Source organism: Candoia aspera, chromosome 1 (genome assembly GCF_035149785.1).
Source record: "Candoia aspera isolate rCanAsp1 chromosome 1, rCanAsp1.hap2, whole genome shotgun sequence".
NCBI classification, from domain to species: Eukaryota; Metazoa; Chordata; class Lepidosauria; order Squamata; family Boidae; genus Candoia; species Candoia aspera.
In genome coordinates this window covers 238,903,698-238,928,348 of record NC_086153.1, presented here as the reverse complement: position 1 = coordinate 238,928,348, position 24,651 = coordinate 238,903,698, and the positions used below count along the sequence as shown (strand labels likewise).

The following is a 24,651-nucleotide window of genomic DNA, read 5'->3' as shown; positions in this document are numbered from 1 at the left end:
TCTTAATAATTGACAAAAATCCATAGCTACCCAAACAACTCATCAAAATCACCATCATATCCAACAATAAACTTATTAAAGTGCCCAAAATAAGATGAGAGTATAATTTGCACTCTTACGTGTCTCATCTGCAAAACTGGAACACAGTAGCCTACTTAGGAAATGTTTCTTAAAGAGAGATCATGTGAATGAATAAAAAGCAATCTGCAAATTAACAGTCTAGCAAATAATTAATATATTTACCATTTTATCCTAAGAGTATGGATTTTTAATTTATAAATTATAAATTTAATTTATAAATTATTCTAACCAGCAATATGGTTAGAATAATTATCCAAACAAATTCCATTGCTCCAACTCTCAATTGCATTCCTCAAAGAACCATTACCATGTGACTGTGACATGAGTAAACAGGCCGGTGGCCTTTCTCGCTTTGATGGTGATTAGTGTACCAGACTAGAGCTAAACATGAATGGATATGGGATCCTGCCAAAGTTGTGGGCCTGGCGGTTAAAGGAGGTCAGCAGATACTATTCAAAAGCAGCTGGCCCAGGCCTTGCAGGCTAAGGTTAGATTCCAGAAGAAATGGAATTTGGCCCACAGTCACTGACTCCTACGTCAGGAATTTTATGAAGTTTGGTATATCAAGATTATGAACTGGCTCCCAGACAGACACCATTAAGCTGTTGCTTAAACCAGTCAGGAATGGTGAGAAGTAATCACAGACATCCCCACCCCAAATGCAAGGAGTCTCTGTGAAAATTATCTGCTCTCCACACCATAAGATACAAATTTGTTAGCAGAGGTGGGCAGGCTAGGCTACATCCCTCTCCAAAGAGTTAGTTTAAACTTCTACCTTTCCTTAAACAGAAGATGGCTTTGTCCATTTTAGCTCTGGTCTCATCCATGACAGCATACAGTCATCAAAAAGGCATGCAGACCTTGACAGAAAGGTTCCCCATCCATCCATCCTTCACATACAAGATCCTTTCAAAGCCTATCGTGTTCATTCCTGCAGTGCTAGTATCAGTATAGCAGCAAGGAAGATTTCACATCACTGAACTCGTTCACATGCCCATTCACCCCAAAGGACCTCAACTTTTTTTTATGGTTTATCCAAGTCACAAGGCGAGGACTGCAAAACAAAAAAACAAAAACAAAAAAGCTTTCACGTCACACCTTTCAATGATCAGTCTGCACCGTGATGTAACATGGCAATGAAAGAATATACAGAAGATCTGCAGATGCGAACACTGGTGCCTATTGAAACCAAATGCTTAGAATGGACCAAAAATGATGATGTAATAAATAGAAAACAGAAAGCATTTTACTTCAAGGGAATCTTCCTTTCCCAACATGTCTACATCTCAATTTGCAATTTGCACAATAACCCCTTGCACCCTAATCCAGTTCTAGCCCTGCAAAAAATACTGCCAGGTAATTCAGGCAAGGTGTATTTTCCAATGCACATTTGCGTCACTTGTGCATAGATGGAAGCTTCTTTTTTTACCCCTGAGTTTCTCTTGATGGCTTCAACAAATAATCTGTAGCAGCCTTTCCCTATTCCACGTCCTCCAAACATTTACCAAAGATTCTAGAGTTTATAATCCAGTATCTCTAGGGAATGCTAGGTTGGTTAAGGCTAGCTTATAGTAAAGTTTGTTACCCCTTTACTGAATGATAACTTTGGTTGTAATCAGGAAGGATGAGAAGCAGGCCTCAGTCACCTTTTTCTGCCAGTAGAGCGTTTTCTCAAATTCTTGCTCTTTGCTCTGCAACTCTTTCTGAAGCAGGCTGCTTTTCTCAAGCCTTGCTGACTCCTGCAAAAAGCAGATGAACAGGTGTTCCTTTTTTTTTTCCTCCATAAAAAAATACATCCCCAGCACTTGCCAAACATCATAGGAGTAATCAAGGATAAGGTCACTGGGGAGCTAAGCGTGCAGGCCAGGAGGGGTTTACCTGGTGGAGCAGCTGCTCCCTTTCAGCTTTAATCTGTTGCTCCATTTCCTCATAGAGACACCTGATTTCCTGGTCATGGTCTGTCTCTCTCCTAAAAGAATAGAACAGGAAGAAGAAGGTGTGGAAAAAGTATATATCAGTGTTTTTCAAAGTTGGTAACAATGCTGGGTGGGGAATTCTGGTAGTTGAAGTCCACCCATACTAAAGTTGCCAAGTCTGAAAAACACTGATACATATATAATGAAGAAAAATGAAAACAGAGTGAGAGAAGGGGAAAAAATATCCTCATTCAAGCAAAATAAATACATTCCAGTTCACCACACGTGATGCTTTTCACTTACTCAAGAAGATATGGAAATCTTCCAGCACTACAAAACACCAGAGTGTTTAAACAGTTGCTGCATATAAAAAACATTTCCTAAAAAGAAAAATTCAGATTCTTTTTAATAGACTTGATATGTTGTTTCTGGCCAGTGAATGTTTGCTGCAAGTTTTACAATCCTAGCTGCAATCCTTAGCAGCCGTAAATAGGCCTTGGAAAAGTCATTTGGGAAGTACTGGGGAGCTGCTATTAATAGAACTGGATTGTATGTACCAACAGTAAGACTCATTGTTGTAAAGGGGCAAAATGCACCAAACGTCCATAAAATAAAAAGATTATATTAATAGTGTTTTCTAATAAATTAACACAATGACTGTTTGGTTTAAATTATTGACATTTTATCTACTTTGCTTTACTCACAAGCAGTTGGTCAATGTTGGCATCAGTGCTAAGCCCCATATGTTACTTCAAGCATGCCCTCATGCTGTTCATGAATCTTTTATTATCAACAATATTTAGCAGAAAGGATGCCTTCTAATTAAAACATTAGGCACTATCACACCTGTCATATCCATAACACATTCTTTCCTCTAGATTCCCATATTCTACTGTTCCCTGTTGATTGTCCAAGGGAAGCCAATGCCACATCCCTCATCTTAGTAAAAGAGGCATTAAGACATTCTGGGAACTGCTTACCGTTTTAATAACAGCTCCATGGATTCCTTCTCATGGTGCATATCATTGATGTATGAGGAAATACGGAAAACAAACTCTTCAAAGCTGGTCAGGACTTCTGGCAGTTCATTTCGGAGTCGAATCCAAAGCTCTTGAATCTCACCCTGACTGGAGTAAAGACAGGTGGTGATTCTAGCAAAGCAGCTATAAAGACACTGCCTTAAGTTCTACTCCTAGCCACACTTCCTTACGATAAGAACAAGCAGGCAACAAGAGGAAAGACATCAATCTTAAAATCTGAGTTTCTTTTGAACACTGGTCTGCACATTTCTCCCCTCAAAATAGTTTTGGTTGAATCTTATTATGTTACCAGCCCAAATTTTCCCATTTTCACTATTCTTTCTTCATTAACCTTGTCACAGAACCATTTATTAGCCCTTGTTGGCCTACCAACAAAGAAGCATTTAGGAGTTACTATGAGAAGAGTTAGCAACATTCTCCCATGGGCATAAGAAATCCATGGCCCTCCAGATTTACTACAACTCTCAATGATTCCAGCCAATGTGACCACTGGTAAGAGATACCAGGAGCTGTAACTCATCAACATCTGGAGAGCCAGAGGTTCTCCACCCCTATTCTACCAATTAAAAGCAATAAATATAGCTCAGTAATTACATAACAAAGAGACTGCCATAAAAAATTCAAGGCAACCTTTTTTGAAAGTAAGGCTGTTGAACGGAACAGCAATTATCATAATTGTATTCTAATGGGAAAAGACAGATTGGAGAGCCCCATCTTACTCTTCAAAGACCTGGGATGCTTCAAGCTGCTCCAGCACAGAGCAAAACTGTTTCTCCCCCTCATCTGTCTGGTCCAATTCCTCTGACCAGCTAGACTCAAAGATCTCCTCGTGTCTGGCACTTTCAGAGTTCTGGTGCTGCTCAATTCCTATGAACTTGCCTATGAAAATAAGTAAAAGAATACAAGATTACCTTACAGCCCACAGAAAGGTCTCAAAGGAACTTTGCTTTAGGCTTCCTTATGATCTGAGCTAGTTTGTGAAAAGAGAGAAGTACAATATTGATTGGGAGCCCACTGAACTTACTGACTTAGAGACTAAGTCCTATAAATCCCAGATTGTGGGCAGTATCAGTACCTAAATGATTGAATGGGGGAGTAAAGTTAGAGACCCCTAATGAAATAGCAAATCCCTAACCCCATCTTAGCTTAGAAAGTAGCTTTCTGAATCACATTAGCTAGGTGGGTTGTCATAAAAAGAAAAGGACCAGCCATCCTTAGCCCACCCACATAATTCATGCAGTGGGCTGTGGTTACTCTGTGGTAAGGAAAGGTCATTCTGTACATTCACCTTCCCCCACCTAGTACTCGTATTTTATCTAGCTAGCTAGCTAGCTTTATCACATTTTGGATTATAAACCTCAGGATCCCCAGCCATCAAGATCTTTGGCCATGCTGGCTGCAAATTCTGGAAACTATAGTCAATCATACCTGGAGGGCAGCTTCACTTCCTTAAAGACATTCTTCCCTATTCCATATTATGTTTGTTGTTTCCAGTACTAAGCTCTGGCAACCCAAACATAGACCAGGTCGAATTCTGGATCTTATGGAAGGCAATTGGACTTACATATATTACTATGTCAGGATTTTTAAAGCTATGATTTGTTGAAAAACCAATAGTAGCCTGATTTGCACATAATGCTAAGGCAAAAGCAAACAGATCTTATGACATACATGTTACACATGAACTAGTGCCAAAATATGGACGTTGCTGCCAGGGACAGTATATTACTTTTTCCCATTACTTCTATCTCAAGTGCTTTGGATGTCTTGCTTGGATCAGAAGACAGAGCACAGGGCTGCCTCGCCCCTCCTACCACCACCTCCCCAGTATTTTAATCAGTGTGATTTGCCTGACTGGCTTTCTCACTTGTGATAGGCTGACCATGGAGCTCCAGTTATCATTGGGAAACACCTTGTAGTTTCGGGGTTTTTTAATTCATCAGTCCGATTCCATGATAGAAAGTCAACAATTAACTATTCTGCACTTAGGCCAGTGCTAGCAACATTCTATATTGTCATTCCTGCCTCCTAAATGTGTTGCCCAGGTCAAGTCCCTGGACTGTCTACTCTTAGAAAACCAAGACATTTACACTTTGGACAAAACATACTATATCATGTCCTAGTTCATCATATAAGAATCTCTCATTGCCTCGCTACCCAATTCCCCATATCTGATCACTTTGATCAGCCTTCTTCACATCAGAGTCTTAGAACTGTTGACTTAAGTTGTTTTCTTAAGTAGAGGAACTTGGCTTCTTCTAATCAGCACAAGGGTATATCAGTAGCCTCCCCTCCTTTAGACCCAGCTCATATCCAATGGATCCTTTTGCAATAGCTGCTCTGTGATGTGGGGCTTCATGCTTGCTGGGTATTTTAGCAGTAAATTGGAAGTGTTGGAAGACTTCTCAATAGGACATCAGGGTATCACAAAAAAACCTCATCTCAACATGATTCACAGTAAGAGGAAGTACATGAAATTTGGTGTGGCATTCAGATATTCACCACTCTGAGAAACATGGTTATGGGATAGATGTGGAGCAAAACAATTCCTGAAGGTACACCAACATTTGTAAGCAGTGTTTGTTTTATGGTGAAAGGTCCCCTGTGCAAGCACCGAGTCATGTCTGACCCTTTGGGGGGACGCCACTTTCGTGACGCTTTCTTGGCAGACTATAGCGGGGCGGTTTGCCATTGCCTTCCCCAGTCGTCGCCTTCCCCAGCAAGCTGGGTACTCATTTTACCGACCTCGGAAGGATGGAAGGCTGAGTCGACCTGAGCCGGCGACCCGAGAATCCAGCTTCCCCTGGGACTGAACTCTGGTCGTGGGGAGAGTTTCAGTTGCAATACTGCCACCTACCACTCTGCACCACATGAGGCTGTTAATTTTATACCAAGCAGTAAAATAGCAAATATGAATATTTTACCAGCTTGGATCCACTCCTTGTCTAGCCATTCCTATCTCTTTGCTTCAGAGTAGAGCAACATTCTCTGTTCTCCACATATCACTGCCTTGCCTGCCACAGTAGACTCTGTTCTCAGTACTAAGTATGGTTCCCTTCTCAGTTCTTAGCTGCCAGAGAACAGAAATACGGATTTCCCATGTACTGTTTGCTTACAACAGGAGCAGCCATCGTTGTTTCACATGTACCCATCAACTTCCAAACTCTCTTCTTCTCTTACCTAGGCCTACACTGAATTCTACTGGGGTGAGGTAACCATTATTGTCTTGCTCCAGACTGTCAAAAACAGTCTCCAGCTGTTCAGTAGTGAATGGCAGTTCACTTTGTAACCGCTGTGGAAAAGAAGAAAAAGGAAGATCATTCAGGATTTTGGTCTATAATTAACAGAACAAGTAGAAAACATTATTCTCACCTCATTTTCCCAGTTGCCTCCACTGAACTAAGCTTGCCAAGTAATTTTGCAAGGGCAGCTGAGGGAATAGGAAGAAATCTTTCTTGGAATATGTGGATCTGATCATTTTCACTCTTGAATTTTCTGCACTATCAAACACATATTAATGGGCAGGATTTCTAGTTAAGCCAGGTCTTAATAATCATAGTCTGTTCCTATAATTAGCATTTAGTAGGATAAACCAGAGGATGCAGTCCTGAATAACCTTATTGGTATGCCACTCATGGAAAACTGGCAAGTCATATAAACAATGAACAATCTACTCTGCCGGGGCAGAGATTGGGTACTCTCCAAGTGCAAATTCTGTTCACTTCAGCTGCAATTCATATAGCCATCATTCAATTGGTATATTTATTATTTATTTAACTTTTATCCCGCCTTTATTATTTTTATAAATAACTCAAGACAGCAAACATACCTAATACTCCTTTCTCCTATTTTCCCCACAACAGCAACCCTGTAAGATGAGTTGGGCTGAGAGGGAGTGACTGGCCCAAGGTCACCCAGCTGGCTTTCATGACTAAGGTGGGACTAGAACTCACAGACTCCTGGTTTCTAGCCCAGCACCTTAACCACTAGACCAAACTGGCTCTTATATCTTCTGTGCGTTTAAAAGCAGTCTGATATGCACAAAGTATGCAAATGAAGGGACCAGGATCAGCTTCTCTCAGCTGCATCTCTCTCCAGTAGCCTTCATTTGCTTTATTTCTTCATGGCACAGAAAGATGGCCACCAAAGCTGAAATTGTGTTTATGCTATGACAGCAAGGCATCACAATGCCTACACTTCCTTTCATATTTATGCTGAAGACTTCCTTGCCTTTGGGGTGAATTCTTTAATAGCTGCAGATGCATGTATGAATTAGCCACCTATATTATCTGTACCTACCTTTCAAGAATCTGTGTGAAGAATTTTGCTGCCTCTTGGTAAAATAGTATTGTTATTTTGTTTTAAATTCTGCTCAGATACTCCTATAAAAATATAACTGCAATAGATGATACTCAGGCTCTATATTACTCTATAAATATGAATTATCCATTGCTTTCCTCTAACCCTCAAAGTACTGTCAAGAACAAGTCTGAACTGTCATCCCTCTTTCTTCTCCCATTCCTTCAAAGCTTTCATAGAAGTACACCTGCTGAGTTTTCCATAGCTTTATCCTAGCAGGTGATGACTGTCTGTTTGTGCAGAAGAGCAGACTCCCACACAAGCTCAATTTATTTACTCTTTCAACTTGTGAAGTATATGTTCAAAGTCTGCCAGGGTGTACGCTGACATATTTATTAATCTTTTAATGAAACTGTTTTAACTTTGTAGCAGGAAACCTTTTTTTGAATCAGTTGTGGGACATGACAAGTTGAGTTTTAGAAGTTTCATTGAAATAGAACATTTTCTTTGTCCTTCCTTGAACAAACATACATTCAGGAGTGCCTCTAAAGGACAGGCTGTATGGTAATCTGTTGCATATTTCATGACCAAATATGTGAAATACTGTCCTGAATTACAAGCATATACACACACTTGGATGGGATGGGCAGAAAAATTAAATGCTGGATGTATAAGCTGTGACAGACCTTTTATTAAAAATACTTATTCACAACTCTTGATAACACAAACATTCTGCCAATAGATAAGCTAATTAACATGTAAATGTCTGGTTGACATTTCAGATTAAGCCATAATGTGGTCTATTTATTATTTATTTTTAGTAGGAGCTATAAACCTGCCCAGTATGACTTAGTTGTTATATGCAAAACAGTTCAAGATAGTTCAAGAAACCATGACTAAATAAATCTGGCTTAACATTGTGACTAGTCATGTGATTTTAAAGAGTTCTAACTCATTAATTGAATGTCCTTGTGTTTTGCAATTTGGCACTTTCAAGTTGTAGTTTCTCACTGAAACCTTTACTCAAAAATGGTTTGTGGCAGAGCATGCTGGGAGAAGAAACATTCTCCTATTGGTTTTTTCATATTGCCATCTCTTATGTGAGGGACGCGGTGGCGCTGCGGGTTAAACCGCTGAGCTGTCGATCGGAAGGTCGGCGGTTCGAAACCGTGCGGCGGGGTGAGCTCCCGTTGCTAGTCCCAGCTCCTGCACACCAAGCAGTTCGAAAACATGCAAATGTGAGTAGATTAATTGGTACCGCTTCGGCGGGAAGGTAACGGCGTTCTGTGAGTCATGCTGGCCACATGACCCGGAAGTGTCCTATGGACAACGCCGGCTCCAAGGCTTTGAAACGGAGATGAGCACCGCCCCCTAGAGTCAGACACGACTGGACTTTACGTCAAGGGAAACCTTTACCTTTACCTATGTGAGGTGTGTGTCCATTTCTTCTTACGTATACTGACTAGTGCTTGTGTATCTGATGAAGTGAAGAATAGACTTTGTTTATGCTGCATTATACTTGTTTAAGGATGGCTTTTTCTTATTTAAAAAAATTCACTTATGAGAAACTGAACTGGTATGGGAAGTAAGAGCTTTCCTTCCAAAGTGGAAGACGACACCAGATTAAACCACAAGCTTATTTAACCATGGTTTATAGAATAATTATAATTGATTGATTCATATCAATTATCAGTGTAGGTTAGCCAATGAATACTATGGCAATTTATACTGACTAAGGCACATGGTTATGTTCAGCATTTTAGTGTGAATGGAACAATGAGTAAAAAGTTTGAAATAGACCGAGGTTGGAGAAAAGCTGAAAACAAGCAAAGACAAGAATGATGGTCAAGAACCGAGAGAGGTGAGAAAGTGGTGGCTGGAATGTTAACAGCCTTGTAAGGCTGACTAAGACAGACCAAGTCCCTGAACCAGTTGGTGAACAAGTAAAAGGAACCAATCAGAATCTGGAAAAGCTGCATGGATCTTCTTGTGACAGCTACCACCTTATTGAATGACCAGATTATTGAATCACCAGACCAGGGAACATAAACAAGAACTATCTCTGTATGTTGTGAGAAAGGGCAAAAGGGAAATGCAACGAAGTAGCAAAGTATGTATAAGAAGAACAGCTTGACCTGGATTAGCTGAGCAACCAACAAGTACAGGGCTTGACATTCTTATGGGCAATTTGGACTTCTTTCCAAATGTGAGAACATATAAAAAGGAAAGATAAATATCAAACTTCGAGAAGCTGACTGACCATGACAGAAGGTAACTTAAGGCAGCCAAATAATGACACTTCTCACCATTCCTTTGGCTCATATGGGGGTACAGAATATGAGTATATCTAAGCAGAAACAGGGAAAACTAATGTCAATCATGGGTCAATGCCAAGCAATCTTCAGTACAACTTTAGTATTACATTTAAGCTAAGACTGTCACATAAAACTATTTAATGCTGAATGTATAATAATAAAAATATGTTGTATCATATCGGATGTCAGTCTGATAGTTGGCTTGCCCTAATATTCTTTTCAAAAGCTCTGGGAGAGCAGACTTGAATGCCCTGCTTTGAATTGGGAACAGAATCCATTAAATAAAGTGATATGCCTCTTCCCATGAACCATGATACTTTACAAAGCCTGGTGGTTGGGTTCACACAATACATCAAACCACAAACAAGCAAACCACATTATGTCTGAACACAATGTGAGAATCCAGCCAGTGTCGGATCCTTACCTGCATGTCAAATTTTGTTATGAAGCCCTTCTCCTCCTTGTCACAGAGCTGGAAGAGCTCCTGGGCTTTCTCTAGCATTTCCACCTGCATGTTTCCCCCACCATTCAAGCAGAGAAGGGGAGAAGGACGTGAAAGGGGGCAAGAGACACCTTCAGTTGTTCCATTTACTTCCTTGTCTTCCTGACAGAGAGTTTTGGAAAGTTGCTTCCCAGATCTGTCCATTGCTTCACAACTTTTTTCCTTGCTAGGGCCTCTCACTGGAATGATAAAGCATTGGGGGAGGGGGGGAGTTGGACTTAATGACTTTTCTCCTTAAAATATTGAAGGAGAGACTTCCAAACCTGTTCTGCAATGAAACTAACTATTGAGAACAACCATTTATATTACTGAAAAACAGGGAAGGAAAAGTACTATTCACAGTCACCTGCTGAAATTTCCATCTCAAAAGCAAAACTTAGCTCGTACATGCTTTGGAAGAAGTGAACGAGTGCTCTTGAACATTACAGACAGAAGTATTTATTTATTTATTTATTTATCAAATTTGTCACTGCCCATCTCCTCTCACTAGAGGGACTCTGGCAGTTTACAACAAAATACTCAATAAAACAATAAATATATAAAATCCCTTATAAAATTATATATCATTAATAATATAAATAGAAATAAAGTCCAGATGGCTGAGTCTTATTCCGTCTTCATTTGGGAGGGGTATTTCAAGGCACTAGCCAACCCCAGGAATGACTCTTCCCTTCCCTGCCCCAAGCCCGGTGGCAGAGCCAGGTCTTCACGTTTCTCCAAAAGGCCAGGAGTGATGGGGTTAATCTCACCTCCGGGGGCAAGATGTTCCAAAGGGTGGGTGCTACTGCAGAGAAGGCCCGCTTCCTGGACCCCGCCAAATAGAGTTGTCTTAAAGACGGGGTCCGCAGCATGCCCTCTCTGCAGGATCGGGTGGGGCGGGTGGATGTAACGGGGAAGAGGCAATCCCTCAGGTAACCTGGCCCCATGCCATGTAGGGCTTTAAAGGTGATAACCAACACCTTGAATTGGACCCGGAAGCAAACTGGGACCCAGTGCAGCTCACAAAGCAACGGTGATATATGCGCCATCCTGGGGGCGCCACAAATAGCCCGTGCGGCTGCATTCTGGACCAGCTGAAGCTTCCAGATACTCTTCAAGGGTAGCCCCATGTAGAGCGCATTGCAGTAGTCAATCTCGGAGATAACAAGGGCATGAGTGACCGTTCAAAGGGCCTCCTGATCCAGGAAGGGGAGTAACTGGTACACAACACAAAGTATATCCTACTCTCCTTGTCTATGCTATTGTTAAAGCAAGTCTTCTGCTGAAAATGTAATCAAGATGAAATCACTACAGCATCAAGTTAGGAGAAGATAAAATAGAAAAGAAAGATGTCATTATTCTAGACAAGTGTTTCTCAACCAGGGTCCTACAGAACCCTAGGGTTCCGCAAGAGATCACTAGGGGTTTCCTGGGAGATCATGATTTATTTAAAAAATTATTTCAAATTCAAGCAATTTCACATTAAAGAGGTAAGTTTCATTCTTTATTTTCAGTTTAAGAACACTGTTAATGCATATATACGGGCCTACACAAGAAACGAATATAATAATTTTGTAACTTCTGGTCTATACTTGAGCCTGAATGTTCAGGGATTCCCCGAGGCCTGAAAAATATTTCAAGGGTTCCTCCAGGGTCAAAAGGTTGAGAAAGGCTGTTCTAGACTTTAATCTTTGAAAGTCTTTTGTATTGTGTCACCCCTGGTTTAGATTCAAGAAAACTCGGGTTTTGCTTCCTATAGCTGCAATCCATTTCTAAGTTGTTGGAATCTGCTTATAACTTACTTCCTTGAACACAAAAGCACAAACTGAGACTACAACCTTGATGAGAATAAGTAATGCTAAATTTCATGGGATGTACTTCTGGAAAAACATGCTAGGGAGAATGCTACTTACATATATATTACATTGCAGGCTTATTGATGTAGAAGAGAATCTTGTATCTTTGTCCACAAATCTTGTATGAAATTTATCTACTGTAAGACAAAAATGGTTAGGAATTCAACACACTACATGGCAGGCCTGACATAACTACAGTTACTAAATAAATAACACCAAACTAAAGCCTATTTCATTCAATTACACATGCTCCCACCAAAACAAGAATATCAGTTTCACAGATATGGTTGATAACTTTAACTTTTCTTGTAGAAAAGACCTTCTTATTCGATTAAACTCCATTAAACTAAATTTTGGATCCATATCATCCCTGAGTGGTAGATATGTTTTGGAAGAATGGGATAGAAATTTTTATTATATAAAATAAATTTCACTTATCTTTGGAGGGTTGTGTAGGTACTCTTCAATACTTAACCTCCCCCCCCAAAAAGAGAGAGATAAAACCAGATAAAATACCTTCAAATACTTTGTTTTGATGCCACAGATCATAAATCCCTTGCTATCAAAGTTCACAGAGGCCCTGGAATAGTTTTTTGCAACTCTTTGTGGGCTGAAGAATTAAGACAAGTTTTCCTCAAATGGGGCAGATTTCCTCATTTTATACCCAAAGGCCTACAACGACAAAACATACTCAAATTCATTATGTAGTTAAAACCATGAAAAGAATCCATCCTATTTGAAGGAAAAATTGAAATAGCGTTACTGTAAGTCAAGGCAAGAAGATAGAGGCATGTGTGTTACCTGAAATGTTTAGTTCTCTTTTTAGTCCATTCAGTTCGGTCATAAAGAGCCCTTTGACAGAAAACAGGAAAGACCAGTAAGAAGACTTGGTGTGGCGTGGTGTGGTATGTTCAACAGAAGAGATTAACATGCCAAGGAAAGTAGCACGATGTACTCACACTATCACAAAGCTTACTGCAGCTCAGTTGGTTCAGCATAGCAGAAGCCTCATTTTAAAAAGTCCTTATTTCTACAGTGTAATAAGCAAAGGCTGTCTAACTCTTCCATTTAAATACCGCTTCCTAAAGATTACAAAAAGCTAAGGAGAAACTGCTGTCAATGCAGTGTAGCCAAAGGCACGGGATTAATTTTCACAATGAAGAAGACAGGAAACCTTGCTCCAAATTGTGGAGTTCTTCGTGCTCTCTTGTTTTCTTCCAAATGTTTCATTACCCAACTGGATAACGTCATCAGTGCCAATGAGTGTGGGGTTTGCTGCAAACAACCTAGCTCAGAGAGCACCAAGAATGCTCTTGGTCCACAATTCAAGCCTGAGCAACATATATTCTCTGCTTTTGTCCAGATTGTTACACAGAGATGCTGGGATGCACAGTCTTCACACAGGCTCTGAACAAATGGGTACAGGTAATTTCACACATATATCTGTGTCTCCCCTGGGAGGGAGTTCACCAAAATGGCAAGCATGGACTGGTCTAGTTTATTGAGATCACTCAGAGCCAGTTCAAGTTATTGCTTAATAGCTGGAGAAGCATCTTGCCAGTCACATAGCATTAGCTACTTAACATCTTCAAACAAGATAGATTATTTATTTATTTATTACATTTATATTACGTCACTTGGTAGGTTGTACAAAAATATTCTAAGGGGAAAAAAGGTTTTTCTTAGAATAAAAAAAATGGTGGATACTAGTATTAAGTGAGAGTGATAAAATACCCAGCTCCCCATCAGGAAATTAATAAAATTACTAAGGCAAAGTATCTTGCAAGTCACACTCAAAGCTTAGTATTTCATGGACATATTCATGCAGTTTTCTGGTGGCAGTAAGAAATTGTCATTGCCTTGCCTTAAAAAAAAAAATTCCCAGCCAACTTTACAACCCTGAAATTCCCCAGAGGTCTCCCATCCAACTAACTAGTACTAACTAGGCCCAACCCTGTTTTGCTTCCAGGTTCAGACAAAGTTGGTCAGGTGGTACCACCTATTAAGACAATAGAATATTGACTATTATCAAATGCGTATTTAAACATGTTGTTGTTTATTCGTTTAGTCGCTTCTGACTCTTCGTGACTTCATGGACCAGCCCACGCCAGAGCTTCCTGTCGGTCATCAACACCCCCAGCTCCCCCAGGGACGAATCCATCACCTCTAGAATATCATCTATCCATCTTGCCCTTGGTCGGCCCCTCTTCCTTTTGCCTTCCACTCTCCCTAACATCAGCATCTTCTCCAGGGTGTCCCGTCTTCTCATTATGTGGCCAAAGTATTTCAGTTTTGCCTTTAATATCGTTCCCTCAAGTGAGCAGTGTGGCTTGATTTCCTGGAGGATGGACTGGTTTGATCTTCTGGCAGTCCAAGGCACTCTCAGAATTTTCCTCCAACACCACAGTTCAAAAGCATCGATCTTCCTTCGCTCAGCCTTCCTTATGGTCCAGCTCTCGCAGCCATATGTTACTACGGGGAACACCATTGCTTTAACTATGCGGACCTTTGTTGTCACTGTGATGTCTCTGCTCTTAACTATTTTATCGAGATTTGTCATTGCTCTTCTCCCAAGGATTAAGCGTCTTCTGATTTCCTGACTGCAGTCAGCATCTGCAGTAATCTTCACACCTAGAAATACAAAGTCTTTCACTGCTTCTACATTTTCTCCCTCTATTTGCCAGTTATCAATCAAGCTGGTTGCCATAATCTTGGTTTTTTTGAGGTTTAGCTGCAAGCCAGCTTTTGCACTTTCTTCTTTCACCTTCATCATAAGGCTCCTCAGTTCCTCTTCGCTTTCAGCCATCAAAGTGGTATCATTTGCATATCTGAGATTGCTAATGTTTCTTCCAGCGATTTTAACTCCAGCCTTGGATTCCTCAAGCCCAGCACATCGCATGATGTGTTCTGCGTACAAGTTGAATAGGTAGGGTGAGAGTATACAGCCCTGCCGTACTCCTTTCCCAATCTTAAACCAGTTCGTTGTTCCATGGTCTGTTCTTACTGTTGCTACTTGGTCGTTATACAGATTCTTCAGGAGACATACAAGATGACTTGGTATCCCCATACCACTAAGAACTTGCCACAATTTGTTATGGTCCACACAGTCAAAGGCTTTAGAATAGTCAATAAAACAGAAATAGATGTTTTTCTGAAACTCCCTGGCTTTTTCCATTATCCATCGGATATTGGCAATTTGGTCCCTAGTTCCTCTGCCTTTTCTAAACCCAGCTTGTACATCTGGCAATTCTCGCTCCATGAGTTGCTGAAGTCTACCTTGCAGGATCTTGAGCGTTACCTTACTGGCATGTGAAATGAGTGCCACTGTTCGATAGTTTGAACATTCTTTAGTGTTTCCCTTTTTTGGTATGGGGATATAAGTTGATTTTTTCCAATCGGATGGCCATTCTTGTGTTTTCCAAATTTGCTGGCATATAGCATGCGTTACCTTGACAGCATCATCTTGCAAGATTTTGAACAGCTGGGATGCCGTCGTCTCCTGCTGCCTTGTTATTAGCAATGCTTCTTAAGGCCCATTCAACCTCACTCTTCAGGATGTCTGGCTCTAGCTCACTGACCACACCATCAAAGCTATCCCCGATATTGTTATCCTTCCTATACAGGTCTCCTGTATATTCTTGCCACCTTTTCTTGATCTCTTCTTCTTCTGTTAGGTCCTTGCCATCTTTGTTTTTGATCATACCCATTTTGGCCTGGAATTTACCTCCGATGTTTCTAATTTTCTGGAAGAGGTCTCTTGTCCTTCCTATTCTATTGTCTTCTTCCACTTCCGCGCATTGCTTGTTTAAAAATAATTCCTTATCTCTTCTGGCTAACCTCTGGAATTTTGCATTTAATTGGGCATATCTCCCCCTATCGCTGTTGCCTTTTGCTTTCCTTCTTTCTTGGGCTACTTCTAGTGTCTCAGCAGACAGCCATTTTGCCTTCTTGGTTTTCTCTTTCTTTGGGATGTATTTTGTTGCCGCCTCCTGAACAATGTTGCGAACTTCTGTCCAGAGTTCTTCCGGGACCTTGTCTACTAAGTCCAGTCCCTTAAATCGATTCTTCACCTCCACTGCATATTCCTTAGGAATATTAGTGAGCTCATATCTAGCTGATCTGTGGGTCTTCCTTAATCTCTTTAGTCTGATCCTAAATTGTGCAAGAAGAAGTTTGTGATCTGAACTACAGTCAGCTCCAGGTCTTGTTTTTACCAAGTGTATAGATGTCCGCCACCTTTGGCTGCAAAGGATGTAGTCAATCTGATTTCGGTTTTGTCCATCTGGAGAAGTCCATGTATAAAGCCGTCTCTTAGGTTGTTGGAAGAGAGTGTTTGTTATGCAGAGTGAGTTGTCTTGGCAAAATTCTATCAGCCTATGTCCTGCTTCGTTTTGTTCTCCCAGGCCATGCTTACCTGTAATTCCAGGTGTCATTTGACTGCCCACCTTAGCATTCCAGTCTCCCGTGATGAAAATAACATCTCTTTTAGGCGTGTTGTCCAGTAGGTGCTGCAGATCCTCATAGAACTGCTCTTCTTCAGCTTCTTCAGCATCTATGGTTGGGGCGTATATTTAGATCACTGTGATGTTAGATGGCTTGCCCTGAATTTGAATTGAGATCATTCTATCGTTTTTTGGATTGTATCCAAGCACTGCTTTAGCCACTTGACTATTAATTATGAAGGCTACTCCATTTCTTCTGTGGTCCTCTTGTCCACAGTAGTAGATCTGGTGGTCATTTGATGTGAAGTGGCCCATTCCAGTCCATTTCAGTTCACTGACGCCCAGAATGTCTATCTTTAATCTTGACATCTCACCAATAACCACATCCAATTTGCCCTGGCTCATTGATCTTACATTCCAGGTTCCAATGGTGTGTTGATCCTTAGAACATTGGATTCGCCGTTCACCACCAGCACCGTCGGCCGCTAGCCGTCCTTTCGGCTTTGAGCTAGCTGCGTCATCACGTCTGGGGCTAGTTGAGCTCATCCTCTGTTCCTCCCCAGTAGCATTTTGACCATCTTCCGACCTGGGGGTCTCATCTTCCGATGGTATACCGACATATCTCTGGTTGTACTGATCCATTTAGTTTTCACGGCAAGAATACTGGGGTGGGTTGCCATTACCTTCCCCAGGGATCGCATTTAGTCTGACCTCTCTGTCATGACCTTCCCGTCTTGGGTGGCCCTTCACGGTTTAGCTCATGGTGTCATTGAGGTGCTCAAGCTCCAGCACCACAAGGTAACGATCCTTTGCTGAAGATATTTAAACATACATGGCTAAATAACAAATGTACCTATTTATTTATGCACAAGATAATGATTGAGAGACATCCATGTGCAGACTGGCCTCGTAGGTAACAGCACACACTACTTTAATTTCAAATATGTGGAGGCTTTGCAATTGCATTTGAGTGCACAGCATCATCTTCCCTCAACCTGGTGCCCTCATTTGTTAGAATTCAATTTCTGTAAATCCAAGCGAGAAAGGCCAATAGCTAGAATGAGTGCAGAACAACTAGAGGCTCAGTTTCTCAGGGGCATCCTTCTTTATATGGCTTCAGACTACACCCACTCACCAACTAAGACCCAAGTATAATTAGCTTTTTAAAGTGCTGATATTAATTAAAATGCAACAACTCCTTTAAAAGCAGAACATTATCGTTGCCTCTTTATTAAAGAGATGGGAATGAAAGCCTAATTATACATTCTCTTAGGAAAAGTATAGTTATCACATTTTAATTAAACTTCAATCCTATGGATTGTTTAGCAAAATTTCAGTAAAAATCCCTTTTCCATGAAGCTTTTATATTAGGAAAAGACTTGCAAATGGCATCACTAAGAGGTTGACACTTGATACTAAAAAAATAATAACCAAGTTGAGACTGAACACACAGTCCTGACCTCCAATCTTACTGCTCATTTCCAACATCACATTATCCTATAATAACATCCTCTTTATGGTTGCTTCCTCATGCTCATGTGAGCCAGCCTAAGGCTTCCACTTTACAGGACTTCCAAAGAGATATACTGTATGCTCAGTGCAGAATCTTTTCAGTGTTGACACCAAAATTTGGGAAAAATATTTGGAAATATACTGGATGTGTTTGGGTTTTATACTGATATTTTAACAAACCACCTTGCTTACTGTGGTCAAGAGCAGACAAGACATTACAGTAAAAGTTTTATATAGTCCAATTGCCCTGTCTCAACTGCAGAAGGCTAGGTAAGTTCTGCTGTGTTTTCTCATTACATCTATATTTTTACTTTCTTGAGAAAACACAGTAGGGAAAGATGAGATAGATGCACAATGTCTTTTGATGGTAATGCTAGGAACTGTCATCTGGAAACATCCTCTGCCTGGTTCACACGATGCAAATTTTATGCTGAAATTTGGTTTTTGGTTTGGGCTTTTCATGATCTTTGAATGGATTAGCATTAAGAGTGAAGCAAATCAGTGTGGTTTGTTCAACAAATGATGAATAAAGCAAACTGTGGCTTAGTGTAGGGATGGACTACAACCATTCCTGGCAAAATTCTGCTGTCTTTTTTCTTAGCCTTTCAAGTCCCCTTTGATCTAAATTCTCAAAAATTGGTAGCAGGGTTTCCCATCCTTTTGACATGGAAATATATGAAATCTATAATGTAATCCTTAAAACAGTTCAATATAATTAAGAAAAAAGACTCTATGACCCTTCCCACTTATGAAACCCAATTAAAAAAAGAACATCTCTCCACCAGCCCTTTATTTTATTGCTCCATTCAATGTGGCCTTCTCTTTCCAAAATATAAGTGGCCTCTGACAACCAAAATGTTGCCCATCCCTGAATGGGTGCAATACATGAATTCAGCCTAAATGAAACTTCGAATGCTGAGCCTTCAAACAATAGAGCTCAGTTAAGCAGTTACTAGATATACATACCTAACAAGACAAAATGGCAAATGCTGTGCTATGTTTATGGCCTCTAAAAATGTTCTTAAATCCCCTACTTTTCTAATTTGAAGAAGAGAGGTTTGGACTAACATTTAGCTCCTTTCTTCCACTATCTGAAATGGACTCTCTGTCTTGAGCAGAGACAGAGTCCAACTCAATTACTTGAAAAGTCATAAAGATGAATAGACATCTTATTCTGCAAAACTTAAGAGAAACACATAAAACAGCAAAAAGCTGAAGCTCACTGGAATCCCTGATTTGCCAAAAAGAAGAAAAAGGATATTAAATAATAAAAACAGAACTGTGAACATGTATGCTACTCTTCTTTTTGTATGGTGTTCCTGTCAATTTATTACCCCTAACCCCTTGAAATCTCTGAAATCAACTCACACAGAACAAATTTACTGTGCTGTTTGAAAACAGGAGCGAGTCCAGTTGAACACATTGGGATTTACACTGAGTACACATGCATACGATGATAAATTTTGTGAAGGATATGTGAATTGCTATATATCTCAGTCTGCTGGTATTCCCAGAATTTTCTGATGCGGTGCTGTGGACAGATCACAGGAACAAGGAAGTATGCAGAAAATTGTACCAATTTTGCTTGGCTGTACTGTTACTTACTTTAAGTTTAACAAGGACAATTTTGTGTACTTTTTGCAGGAATGCTGATAAATAGTCACAATAGTGCCCTGTAACTGCTACTGGGCATGTATTTGTTTTCCTTCCACTAAGTCAGGAGGAAGCCAAAGCTACCCCAGTCTGCATCGGAAATGTCAAAGTAGGGTGCTGTTTGTTTTGAAAAGCAGATAGCTCAGGGCAGCAAGCCAAGACAAAATTGCCCTTGGCCTTCTCCACATCAGCCAAGGGCACCAGGCACAGCAACGGTAGTTCTGACGCACTGGAGACTCTCAGTAGCAGGATCATGGGAGAGTTTAACAGCCTCGGGTAATGTTCTTCACTTAGGGATCTCCAGAGCAGCCTTCTAAGGTAATATTTACCTAGCAAAAGCAAACTTTGACATATAAATGTCAGAAGGAACATTTGCTCAGGTAAGTGGGACAGGGTTGCTTGGGGATTTTCCTTCCTCCTTCATTTCTGGCTCCTTCTTTGCTCCAATTGGAACTTAAATGGATATTTTGTCTTCAGCACCTTTAAAATCACTCCAGTGACTAGGAGCTTGAGAAGGAAGACAGTGTACATAATTGCTGGGATCCCTCTACCAATTACTAATCACATGAGATGAACAAAGGCAAACACTGTAAAGTCAAACGGGAATGGAGGGGCTTGTCAAATGGTTCATTCAGGTACATAAGATGATGAAAACTGGAACTGTAGCAAATTGGAGGTTAATGTGAGAAGGGGGTTAACATTACAGTACAATTGCTCTGAAAGCATCTGTCAAGCAAACACTACAGTCAAAAGCTAGAAAGTTGAGGAATGAGTCCTAGAGCCCAGATGGTAAAAGAACATGGGAAATTAAATAGTTAAGCTTTTGGTTACAGTACTAAGCTCTTCGCTATGCTTTATCGTTCTAGCTTATTAACAATTGCTGCTTATGCAAACCTTTACAAAGCCAGAATGCATGGATAGGTATTGTTAGACTACCTGGGAGCCACAAGACAAATTCATTTCCCCTCTGCTGTTAATTGCTTGAGATAATAGGCTTGAGGTAATAAAGCTTGAGAAATAAGCTTGAGGTAATAAAGCTTAACTTTTCCTTGAACTACCTTTAAACCCATGTGGAACATGGAGCAGTAATAATTTTACATTTTTACTGCTGGTACATATTGTACCTGCACACATGTATGAGATCCTCTGACTATTTTTCTCCTTGTGTATTCTTTGAAAAAGTGATGCCGTCCCTGGTCAAATCCATTTAGGTCAGGTTTTGCACAGGCATCCTGATATTTAACTATCCTCATAACTCTAATGTTCCTCAAACACACGATGAGCAGAGCTATTTACCAAAACTCTGGCATAATTTCTGCAACAAAACTAATCAAAGCAGTGGACAAAGGATAGCCACCTCCATGTAAGAACAAACGTAAGTTGAAAAATGAAAATAAATATGGTGATACTATGCAAAACATCCCTCATATGGCTCAAAGATTGCTGAGGATATGAATGTGTTCAAGTTTGACCCACTTTTTTGGGGGGGTGGGGGTGGCCGTTGGATAAAACTACAGTGTTGAAGCATTATTCACTGTTTTCCCTATGTATGCAGAGATATAGCGATGCTGGCTGGGGAATCCTGGGAGCTGAAGTCCACACAGCTTAAAGTTGCCAAGGTTGAGAAACACTGATCTGAAGTATATGTAGTTTGTCCCATGCTTCCTAGTTCCCACATACACACAAATAAATGGCCACTGCTGGTAAAGGGATCGGAAAGAATTCCAGAAGCCATGCTCCGTATAGCTCTCTGCCTTGGTTTTTATTCAGTAAATATGGGGCATTTGGTTAGGTCTAGTCCCAAATTCTGAATTTATGATCTGCGAAGAATACAGTAGATACTCTGTACAGCTCAAATTCCAGAAATAAAGTCTGCACAGGGGCAATTGTCATATGTCAAGGAAATATCCCAAATATTAGAGAGAAATTGGATCACTGGACAGTGATCCCAGGCTAATCCATAAGTTACACTTCAACTTTGCTTTGGGCAGAGAAGTTAAGCACCTTTTAAGTATCCATCAAAGCACATGAATGCACAACACCTTAAAGTTTTTTGTGTCAAATTATGCTGCAAGTGGAGGGCTCCTGTCACATCACTGCTGAACAACCAATTTGGTTCACACAAACAACTGATTGTCTTTGAAAAAGAGACTGTACACATTTTAAATAGATCAAGTATTGGAGAACCAAGTTCTCACATTCTGTGATTTTAAAATAAAAACAGCATCTGGAAGCATCCTTTGTTTCCAAAGGTACCCACATTGTCTGTGGTTTACACATTGCAATAAGCTATCTTGTGCTTTGCTTTGTTTTGGCTTAGCAGTTTATCAGAACTCAAACATTGCATTTTGTAAACTATGGTTTATGGGCTAACATTATATGTAAACCCAGCTAATGACTTATTCCACAAACTACGGTTAACCAAATAATGGATTGGTGATGTGCAAACCTAGTCAATAAAAGCATGGAATAGATATGAGTTTAGTCTACCTTCCTGCCCTAAGACAGTATATCTTTGAATGATCTCAAACTCACGCCTACCACGTCCTATCTCTTTTTGGCAAAGCATACTTTTAGGTTTCTGCTATCCCTTTGCCCAATCAGAGTGCTCCTATATGAGCACAGGTAAATCCTCTGGGGAAGTTTCCTTGGTTTTTCATGAAATTTCAACCAACTTACTTTCATTCACACATGAGTGGACACTGACTGACAGCCTGGAGGGAAGAGAAAACAGAAAAATCACGGAGGAAATATTTTCACGAAATACATGCCAACATATGCATTTCAGTAGCTTAAAAGACATCAAACAGAAATATTATCTGATGTGCAACTAGATTTTAGTTGCTTTTCCTTGAATTTTTGGAGGGAAAATATGCACTTTCCTTTATTAGTCTCTTAATAAAGAACCCATTTATTTTTCTAGCATATTGAAAGCATTACACCCCAACTGTATCAATTCCTCTAAAGTAACAGAACAAAAATGACAAGTTACAGCAAAAGAATCATTGAAGGAAATTGAATTTTCTGTGCTTTGATTGTCACTTTCCCTCTTAAGTAACAGATGGATGAATAGATCCCATATATGGTTTTCTTATACATTTCTTTAGTATTTTTAACATGCAGAGAAGCAGGAAGAACCGTTTACATGGATCAAATGCTTGCAGGAAAAAACCAAAAGGAGGGGAGACTTTGATGAAAAAAGAGCTGTATCCACTGCAACATAGATATGTCCCCACCAGGAACATATAGCTCTGTAACAAAATTTCCCACAGTCTTAAAATCTATTGTTCCCAGATTTCTGTGAGGTACAAACCGTGCAATAGCCATAAGGTCTTAAACCTAAAAAAAAACTGCAAGCATAATCAAATCTGCAACAAATGAATAAAGCGGTGTTCTATCAACAGGCTATTAGTCCATCAAGTTCTGTACTCCCCATACTAATTAGACCCTGTTTAGGAACTGATTTAGAGGCCTTTCCTATCATCTTTCTTTGGTGATAAACCTGGGACCTTCTGCTTTTGAAGGATACAGTAGATCCTACCACTGACTTCCAAGCTGAAAGTCTCTTGGTATTTTGAGATGGGAGAAATGACTACATGGAAGCAGGTAAGCAAGCCCCAATACTGTGCTGACATCACTGACTGTATCTGGCCCACTAATGTGGTTAAGTAATGTGCTCACATAGAGAGGTTTCTCTTTCCATTATTATCCATCCTGAACTCAAAAAGGTAAGGCGGTGTCCATTACGCTTTATAGAGTCTGAATAATGACAAGGCTATTAAAACCCAGTTCTGGCAAAACAAAATCTGTCCTTGTCTCTTTTCTAATGGAACATAACCATACCTTTCCATGAAATATTCATCTTTTCCTACCATACATAGCTCCTTCATCTATGACGGATTCAAGTATTTCAACAAGTGGTAATATTTATAAATTAACATCCAAGCTAGACAGATGGATAAACCTGGCACAATAAAGTAATAGAACTTTCACGCACATGCCAGCAACTCAAGGCAGAGATCATGAATGAGTTGCATCACCTATGTGAACACTTGGGCCTAAGCCCAAACCACAGCTAGGCTTAATTGTGCACAAAACACAAAGATGTTTCTCTCGCCCCACTGGAGTGGCAACTTCCTGAAAGTGTGAGAGAAGCAGGACCTGCACAATATATACACGTCAGCAAAGATTTACCTAACGGAGTGCTGTCTACTGAGACTAGTATTGCACAGCTTCAAGTAAAATCAGTTGCGATTTGTGTTAGAAAAGCACATAGTGGCCTTTACCTTTGGTACAGAACATTATGAAATAAAAATGCCCAGTACTGCCCAAGGAAACTACCAACATCTCACTTTATTGATACAGTGACAAGAAATACTTGGCTGGAAAAAGACTTATTGTAGATCTTTGACGGTGGCCCCCCAGGGCATATGCCAAACTCGTAGCAGACTGCACTGACCTCTCAGCCATTGTCTCTTTCTTCTTAAATGTAGCTCAAACCCAATCTTAAATAGGGTGTGTGTGTGTGTGTATAAAACTTCAGCTGTTATTACTCAAAACACATGTGACAATGCATGATTGAATGCTACCTCTTATCCCTCCTTATCCAATCAAACCATGCCAAGGATAAGCTTAAGATGAAACCCTCCCATTTTCAGCACTTAATTCCATGCTTTTACTTATTGTCCTCCTGTCAGCAGCGCTATAGGTCAGGAACAGATTTATCAAGAGATTGTTTATCCATCTGATGTCTAAGAACAAGGATGATAACCCGCTGCCCACATGCCATATTGCTCCAGAGCAATAATTTTGTGGCTCTTGGGGCCCATTTCCTGAGTGTGCTACTAACATGTGGAGATAGTCATTTACTCCTTGCTTGTTTTAATACTGGCTTAATGGTTGGGAGGTGCAGGGTTCATTTTAAAAGAAAATCTTGCTTGTAATTAATGTGGCCCCTCATCGTAAATACTACAGCAAAAGCACATGAGGCCCTTGGACACTAAATATTCCCCAGCCCTGCCTTAAAACAACTACAGAAAGATCACTTAGCAAGTTC

General features: G+C 40.3%; 1 protein-coding gene across 4 annotated transcripts in view; it reads right to left on the bottom strand.

The window, feature by feature from the left end:
- Positions 1–24,651, bottom strand: part of CRACR2B (calcium release activated channel regulator 2B) — a 49,635-nt gene that overhangs the window by 20,871 nt on the left and 4,113 nt on the right. For 2 of the 4 annotated variants that reach the window (XR_010066859.1, XM_063289300.1), the window contains exons 2-10: positions 12,790–12,840; positions 12,505–12,660; positions 12,046–12,125; positions 10,076–10,332; positions 6,218–6,329; positions 3,757–3,916; positions 2,978–3,124; positions 1,960–2,050; positions 1,728–1,820 (exon numbers count right to left, since the gene is read on the bottom strand). Coding sequence is in view for 3 of the 4 variants with exons in the window: in XM_063289300.1 (XP_063145370.1) it covers positions 1,728–1,820; positions 1,960–2,050; positions 2,978–3,124; positions 3,757–3,916; positions 6,218–6,329; positions 10,076–10,297 (825 nt within the window). In the remaining variant the exon portion in view is untranslated. Of the gene's footprint in view, positions 1–1,727; positions 1,821–1,959; positions 2,051–2,977; positions 3,125–3,756; positions 3,917–6,217; positions 6,330–10,075; positions 10,333–12,045; positions 12,126–12,504; positions 12,661–12,789; positions 12,841–22,274; positions 22,293–24,651 lie in introns of those variants that run through there. The other 2 variants (XM_063289303.1, XM_063289302.1) reach the window with 2 other exon arrangements.